Here is a 9401-nt window from a genome sequence, read left to right on the forward strand (position 1 = left end):
ATTTCGTATCAATAAGTAAGAAATTATCTTCTTTCTTTTTAAGAAGTATGTGATTGATTTTTCTTTTTAAAACGCGGTGAAAGAAGAAATGATTATGTTTAATTGAAAAAGGTCTGAAAAGTAAGTACAAATCATTCTGAACACTAATATACAGTCTTATCGAACCATATTTAGTCTTTTTATCTTGTTTTAATTGAATTTCTACATTATTACATTTTCAAAATTATTATATTTGCCATCGGTTTTATATAATTTAGATGTAAAAATTTCATTGAATACTTTTGCTCGACTATAAATTTGAAAAACTTCGTTTTCTAAAATTGATTGGTTTATTTCACCTAATGACGTGAGCAACTTACTAATTTTTTCGGTTTTTGTTAATGACTTATAAACAACTTTGCCAAGTACAAAAAAGATATATTTAAACGAGATATTTTCCAAAACCTATTTTATTCTTTAAAGCTTGCATACCTTGTGTTACAATTAACTTATTCATTTCTTGACCAATATGTTTAGAACCCTTAACAAGTTTTGATAAAATTCCATTTTGATTTTCAAAAGCAAAAGTAGAAGCCCATAAGGGATCTGATCTTTTTATGATTAAATTAAGATGTAAAAGATTATGACTATTATATGTCAATTCTTCTTCTTTGTATAATTTTTTTATTTGATTTACGTATAATTCGAGTAATATTTCCGACTTTTCAATTTCGTCTAATGTGATATTATCTTTTAGTAGAGTATGAATTGCTATAACTAGTAAAATCCAGTAAAATATATTTGAAAATATTCCTCTCCAAGATAATTTTTCATAGTTGGCAAAGAATAAAATAAAAGTCAATTATAAAACTGAGTAGCTTTGTAATAATTAAGTTCGGTCAATGATCTGGGCATTCGTTCCATTGTATCTGGAGATCTAATGTTTAAAAGAAAATTATCTAGATATATTAAAAATTATTTTACACACCATGGTCCCTTATATTCAATCCAATTAATTGTTATTCGCTTTACTATTCTTAACAGAATCAAATACATATATTCTGATATGACGTTTTTCGTAAATGTGGTGGTATTTCGGCTATTGAGAACATAACTGGCCAACAATTTTTTTTGGAACTTGATTTTAAAGAAATTTGTATTCAATATTAATGTTAAATCGTACCGCTGACGTTGACGCAATTGAAAATTGACTCTGATGTATTCTGTTCCGTTAATGAGATCACGTGAATTGTTACGTTGGACTGGCTTTAAAATTTTAGCAAGATTAAGATGTTCAAACATGTATCTAATCTGACCAATTATATCCAATTCATAAAAAATAGGATTGTTTTTTGACAAACTTTGCATATAAAAATATCATTAATTTCAGTACTAATTTCTGGATAGTTCATTTTTACAATAATAATGTCTAATAATTTCGCACGGAGGTGGAACGGAGGCTAATCGTTTTAAGTAATTAAAAAATTTGTAGTTGGTATAAGGCATATTATTAGGCACTGGCAACATATTATAAGAGGCTATTAGTACATCTTGCAATGCTTTGTTAGTTAAATTATTATTTATATATAACTTAACAATTGCGTAAATACTTTCATCTGTGCTCTGTCTATTTTCATAAAGCATCTCTTTATTTGAAAGTTCATTGGTGTCACTTCCATGATCAGAATTATACGAAAGGCAGTCATTATTTTTTGCTTGTACATTTTTATAAAATTCGTTGGAATTATCATTACTAGTATTATCATTGTTATATGCAATATCTCCGCTACTGTCTGTCGAAACTGAATCATTGTATGAATTTAATTGTTTATTATCGAATAGCTCGTTATTTATTTCAATGTTACTTATACATGGCTCTGTACTCGAATTATTTCAATAATTCTCATATATCCATCCAGCTTCATATGTTCCTATATGTTCTTCTAGGTATCTATTATCAAATATTAAGTCGAGAATGTAAGTTAAAAATGAAATATGTATTCTTTATAATTTTATAATTAAATATAAACTATATTACAATTAAACTACATATACATATATCCCTCTACTTACAACTATTTCATTTTACAAGTGCAATAATTTTGTTTTTAATTACTTGTTGAAGTTAATCTGTGTTTAAAGTAAATATTATATTATAATTTATATTTTTAAGAAAAAGCAGAGTTGCTTTGTTTTTAAAATGAAGTCTGTAATTATTTTGTAGTAATAAAATAATTTTCCATGAATAATGATATGATTCATATAAAACTAGCATAATCCATCTTCGCTTCGCAGAAGAGCAATTTTGAATACACTTATATGTCTAATAGTGCAAGATCCGTTCAGATTTTCAAAATTATGCACATCTTCCAAGGACTTTAACTTTAAAAATAAAAGAATACGGAAGTTAAAAAGTAACATATTATCCAATCATATATTGTAACGTCGTAAAGAAAGGAATACCTATATTAATCAAGAGACACGGGTGGTCTCGACGCCAAGTTCACGCGCAGCGAAATTTGCGTAGAACGGCGGCGAGACGCCCGTGGCTCTATTTACGTGAGACCCCGAGATGAACTCGGTCTACATTTTCATATCTCAGCAATGACTGCATTGATTAAGTTTTAATTACGCTTAATCGACAGCTGAGTATCAAATTATATAAGAAAAGTGTTTTTATTTTTTTTCCGTTCTACAAACTGAGATATCGCGACGCAATCGTGATGCAAAGTTCAAATTAGTAAATTTAAGAAACATCCTGGTCGTCGTCGTGACTCTCCTTTTTCTGTCACAAGAGGCGCTAATGAACGTCTCTGTATTACAGCTCTTGCAGTACTCATTTTTTTGACTTGATATGTCTTTGACAGATGTCTTTCGTGTGAAATTGTACATATTGATTAATAAAAAAGAAGATATAACGTGTGTCACATATAATAGTAAGTAATATTGTAATATTGTAAGTAATATTGTAATAATATATAATACATTGAAGAAATAGAAATAGAAATAGAAATAGAATTAGATTTTTACAACAAATTAAATTATTAGATTTTTATTATATTATTAGATTATTGACAACAAATGTATTAGATTTTTACAACAAATTATTAATATTTATTAACAATTATTAATAAATTATTACATTAAACATAAATAACATAAAAAAACATAACATAAAACATAAATTAATAACATATAACATAAAACAACATAAATAATATGTTATATGTTATATGTTGTAATTATATGTTATGTTATATGTTATGTTGTATGTTAACGGCATTTGAAACTGCAAAACAGTTAGTTTAGAAATATTTAGATAATGAATTGCAAAAACAACAAAATGCATCTCAAGATGAGCCAGAAAATGCAATAGGTGTGCAAAATATAGAAGCGGGAAGCCATGCAAGACTTTAAAGATCTTGGAGCTAAAATTAAAGAAGAGGATGTTTCTGAAATGATAATAAAATTAAACACGGATCAAAAGAGAGTATTTGATAGACTTATTAGCACTATTAAATTAAATAAATCAGTATTACGATTATATGTTAGCGGTGAAGATAGTACTGGAAAAAGTTTTCTAATTAAGACTATTAAATGTTGGATAAAACAAAATCTTAATAAAGAAACTGCTGTAGCAGCACCTACAGGTATTGCAGCATTTAATATAGACGGTTTGACAATTTACAGATTGTTCTAATTACCTGTTGACCATGATCATACTCCTAAATATAAACAATTATCTGATCATGTATTGAAAGTTTTACGAGCGGATTTAAATGACGTTATACTTTTTATAATAAATGAAATATCATTGATATCTAATTTAATTTTAATGTATATACATCTTCGATTATCCGAAATATATGACACTACTGAATATAATAATGGCTGGTCTGATAGAAAACATATTCTTTTATTTAGAGATCTTTTTCAATTATCTCCTGTACATGAAGATTTTATTTTTGTTCATTTATTGAAAGAAAAAATTTATAAATATATTAGCACTTTAGGAACCATTAATTTGTGGACATTATTTGAATATGATGAATTGACAATTAATATGCGAGAAAGCAAGAAAGATATGGCTTATCGTGAATTATTGTTATCGCGTATTCGTATTAATTATTTATTTCGTATTTATTGACAAATTCAGATCACGAGATTCAAAATAGAAAAATATTCTTTACGAATACTTCTTTTAATTCAAGATTGGATGAAATATGTAATTTTATTATCAATTTACCAATTGACATTGTGTGTTTATTTCTACTTGTCATATGTGTGATATTTTAAACAATGTTGAATCGTATTAATTCAAAAGAAATATTATTAATTGCTGAAGACATGATAAATTGTATTCCATACATAAAAAAGAAAGTATTATCGAAAATTGAAAGTATTATCGAAAAATGATGAAGATGATATTAGAACAGCTGGACTTTCGAAACAAATTATTATTAAGATTGGAGCAAAAGTAATGATAAGATGTAATATTGATGCTAGTTTGGCACTGGTAAGTGATACAATCGCGAAAGTAATATCAATTGTTCAAGATATAAATACTGAAATGTATATAGTAAAAAGGTAATTTTATTAAGTATTTATAACATATATTTTTGTTCTTAATTATTCCCGGAAGAGCTTATCCAATATAAAAAATATTCCTGGAAATACTCGAAATTGGAGCAAATCACCAGCGCCATGTGAAATTCATACATACTGGTATATTTTTTATTATGTAACCAAGTCTTGTACTTTGTTTTTGTTATTGGAGGATTTATATCGTTATCTATATATTCCATATTAATCTGTTAACATAGCATTTAGTCCGATATCGACCGTTTTTAATTAAAACTTTTCGTGAAACGATTGTTACACGAATACAACTAACAACGATTAAATTTGTAAGGTGTATTTTAAAAAATGCTACTATTACTTTAAGGCTTGTGTCACTATAGAAATTAATCCGAGATCTCGGACAGAGAAAGAATTAACTAATTGTATTTAAACAATACAGTAATTGATTAATGCGATTAGTTAATTTATTCTTCGTTCGAGATCTCGGATTGATTTTTACTATTATACATAAGACTTTAATGTGGTGACTTTAATGTTGTGACTTTTAATGTGAGTGATTTAACCTCTTCATATGCTACGGCTACGTTTGCTTCAAGGTTCATAACGTTTATAAGCATCATTTTGTGCATCATGTTTCTTCTTAAATGCATTGAAGATGAATTTTACTGCGTCGTTGATAATGAAGCAGTAATTTACGAAAACTCTGTAAAAAAAAAGATAAAGTGATCTTTTTTTACAATAAAAAGGAATATGAAGGAGAGATTATAATATATTCAGATAATATAAAAATTAAAATTTGTTTGTGATAAAAAATGAAAGTATAAGATCAAAAATCCAAGTGGGATACAATAAACGTATACTGAAACATATGTCACCTAAACTTTACATAAAAGCATTTATTTCAGGAATCTCCTCATAAGAATCTAACCTCACTTTGAAAAAGAAGCTTATGTGTATGAATTTCATGCACATATATATATATATATATATATATATATACATATATAAGTTTCAGATAATTTGTATCTCAATATACATTCATTATTCTACTATTGAATATTTTATCTTGCATTAAGGTCATTAATTCGATAAAGTTTTTTTTATCTTAATAATTATGTTTTCATATATTTTTTCTAATAATTATTATACAAATTTTTTTATCGTAAAATAAATTGATGATTGATAAATTGTCTAATAATACATAAATTTAAAATTATAGATGATAAAACTTTGATCGATAAACAATTTGAGCAGTTAAAAAAGGATATAAAGACAAATAAAAAATATAAAAATTATAAGATTGACCATGATCTGTCTATTCAACGAAATACAAAATCAAATACGAAATTAAGTCAAAAAAAAATCCAATGCTGAGATTTCTAACAATAATATGTCGCCAGAAAAGAAAATAAAAGTTAAATTTCATACACATTAATTGCACACTTGTCAACACTTAAAAAATTGTTAAGTTTAGTAATTAATTAAATATTATTTTATATAATATTTTATATTAACCTTAATATTTTATATTAATCTTATTAAAAAATTTTATAGATAGAAAAATCATCATCGGAACCTAAAGATTAATAGGAAATTACCAAATCCGTCTAATTTAAAGATTAAAAACAAACGAAAAAGAAAATGAATCTTCCGATGATCATTGTGATCTTTCCATGGATAATTTAAATAATAATTCTACAGACCTCAATACGAAAAAACTCATTAAAAATTTGAGATCTACAGTATCTAAAATACTTCTTGATGATTCTAGTAAAACGAGTGAAGATTCTAATCTATCAATTTCGGGTCAATCAATTTCATCAGTAGTTCCTTTTGTAATTCTGGAAATACAAGCCTCACGAAAGAGGAATTGAAGCAAATTATTCGAGATCTTCAGGAAAAAAAAATCGCAAATCGAAACAAATAAGAAACAAAAAAATCTTTCAAGTTAATTTTATTTATTATTTTATTATTTAATTTATTATTTTATTCCTTTTAATATATTTATATATTAGACAAAAGTATTGAAGAGTCATCTTCATTCCTGCCATATAATCATAATAAGAAAAAGAAACTCGATGTTTCTATATTCAATTGTCTATTTGAAACTTCATTAAATATTAAGAAACAACTCACGTTTGATCAAGAAGATAGTGAAACTGAGAAAGAGAATTATCAACTTTTTGGTCCAAATTGTGGAGATGTAATTATTTAAATATATAACAAGTTGAACAGTAACTCTCTGATTAAAAATTTATTTATAAAAGAAAAAAGAAATTGTAAAAAATACATTTCATATAGAAAATAATATTCTTCATATAAACTTAGTTTACAAATAAAATATTAAATTAATTTAGAGATCCATATTATAATTGTTTTATTATTTAAAATAATAATATATTTTAAAAAATTATAATTTTAATTTTAACATTTTAATTTAATATAATTAATGTTTTTTAATTCGCAAAAATTCATTTGATAATTTGTTTTCTAGATGGTTTTGCTTTCTAATAGCATATATTGCAAAAAAAGAGTACTTAGTACTGCAAGAAGTATTGCGAAAAAACCACAGCATTTTGCACGTTAATTAATGATAGGAGTATTCACACCTGAAGCATTTTTAAAATATACATATAAAGGGCAGGCTGCAAGAGCTGGCAAAGAGAGAGCCAAAATTCTAGTAGATTCTTTAGATTCTTTAAATTCTTTAGATTTTGATGCAAAACAAGCGATTCTTGGTAAAAATAATATCTATATCTACATTTTAGTAAATATAAATATATTCATGCAATTATAATATATTATTTATGATATTTACTACTGTGATCAAATATAAACGAGATTTTTAAATTTAAATTGCACGGGTTCATCGATTCTGACAAATATTTTTTTGATTAAGTTGGTAGTCTTTGACATCTGTGTGAAATTTCATGTCATTCTCTTTATTTGTTTAATAATGAACGCTCGTTTTTGTGAATATCCAAAAGTATTTTTTTCGATTTTTACGATGTGTGATTCTGTTGGGCAAAGAAATTGTATTTTATTTTGTTTGCAGAATGAAATTTCTGCTACTGAAACGTCAGAATGTTTTGGTGACCAGGCTCTAGACCAAGAGTATTTGACTGGTATAAAATGTTGAAAGATAGTCGAGAAAGCGTAGAAAACGAACATCAAAGACGACCAAAAACATTAACTGATGAACAACACGTGAAGCAAATCAAAGATTTGGTGCTCTAAAATCGTCGATTGACAATTAGAGAACTTGCCGATACTGTAAACATTTCATTTGGATCAGTCCAGACCATTTTGAAAGACCATTTATGAGAAGAGTCAAATCTCGTTTGGTTCCGAAAATACTCAATTTTTTGGAAAAACAGCGTCGCGTTGAAATATGTGAAACAATGATTTCTGACTACCAGGACAAGATGAAACGCATGATAACTGGAGATGAGACTTGGATCTATGTGTACGACTCGGAAACAACCGATCAATCGAGCGAATATCATGCAAAAGGCAAGATCAAAAAGATCGCGCCACAGTCGCTCAAAAATCAAGGTTTTGTTAACAGTTTTCTTCGATTATCGTAGTGTGGTGCATTATGAATTCTTTTCGCCGGGCCAAACTGTCAACAAGGAATATTATTTGAGTGTTATGCGTCGTTTGCGTGAAGCTATTCGCCTCAAGAGGCCAGATTTATGGGCAGACAACTCATGGTTTTTGCACCACGATAATGCGCCATCTCACACTGCACTAGTTTTTCGTGACTATTTCGCCAAAAACTCGACCCATATCGTTCCACAACCACCGCATTCGTCTGATTTAGCATCGTGTGACTTCTGGCTATTCAGTAAACTCAAAAGACCGCTCCGGAGACACCGTTTTGAATCGATTGAGGAGATACAAGCCGAAACGAAGAAGGTATTGAAGGCCATTCCGGAAGAAGAGTTTTCAGAGTGTTTCGAGGATTGGAAAAAGCGTTAGCATAAGTGTATTGCATCGGGAGGGGATTATTTTGAAGGCGACGAATTTGATTTTGAAGAATAAATAAAGATTTTTCATTCTATAACAAAAATCTCGTTTATATTTGATCATAGTAATAGATTACATTGAGATGGAAACTAAAAAACGCATCAATTGGGAACTACAAACTCACGTTGATATAGAAAAAGCCATGGCTAGCAAGTTCAATGAAGAAAGAAGTGCGTTTTTGAAAAATCAAAAATTTGACAATTATTAATAACTATCTTATATTTTCTCTTTTTTTCTATTTTTGCATAAGGAACTTTATTTTTTATTTAATTTTTATTTTTTTAATTGAGATTTTGGAATTTGTAAAGTTACGAATAAATGTCATAAAGCATGATATTTATTCAACAACTTCTCAAATCTAACCGATTAATAATTGTCTAAAATTTTATTTTTCTTGTTTCTTTTTTTCTAATTTTTGCATAAGAATCTAAATTATTTTTTATTTGACAATAATTTCTTTAATTAACATTTATTAATAACTTTGACAACATAATAACTGAAACATGTAATAATTTTAAAAGCTGTTATATAATATATATATATATATAAATTATTCTTATAAATAAATATATTAACTGTATTATTTTGCAAACATGCATTGTATAATTCCAGTTGAAAATATATAATCATATAAAAACTTATATGGTTATATAAGATTATATATGATTATATCACAATACTATACTCCAAAATATAAATTTATTTAAATATGACCTTAAATAACCATATATAAACATATATAACCATATAAGCTTTTATGTGGCCAAAATTCATATATGAATTCATATATGAGTTGAGAAATTCATATATGA

General features: G+C 26.7%; 1 protein-coding gene across 1 annotated transcript; it reads right to left on the reverse strand.

Annotated features, from left to right (window-relative positions):
• Positions 1-837: 837 nt before the first annotated feature.
• Positions 838-2261, reverse strand: LOC148936887 (uncharacterized). The gene is given in 3 exon segments (XM_089075729.1): positions 838-916; positions 1034-1856; positions 2249-2261. Coding segments are annotated over 3 exon segments (915 nt in total).
• Positions 2262-9401: the final 7140 nt, after the last annotated feature.

The sequence above is a fragment of the Pogonomyrmex barbatus genome, unplaced genomic scaffold (assembly GCF_055798465.1).
Source record: "Pogonomyrmex barbatus isolate J1 unplaced genomic scaffold, ASM5579846v1 scaffold19, whole genome shotgun sequence".
In the NCBI taxonomy this organism is placed as follows: domain Eukaryota; kingdom Metazoa; phylum Arthropoda; class Insecta; order Hymenoptera; family Formicidae; genus Pogonomyrmex; species Pogonomyrmex barbatus.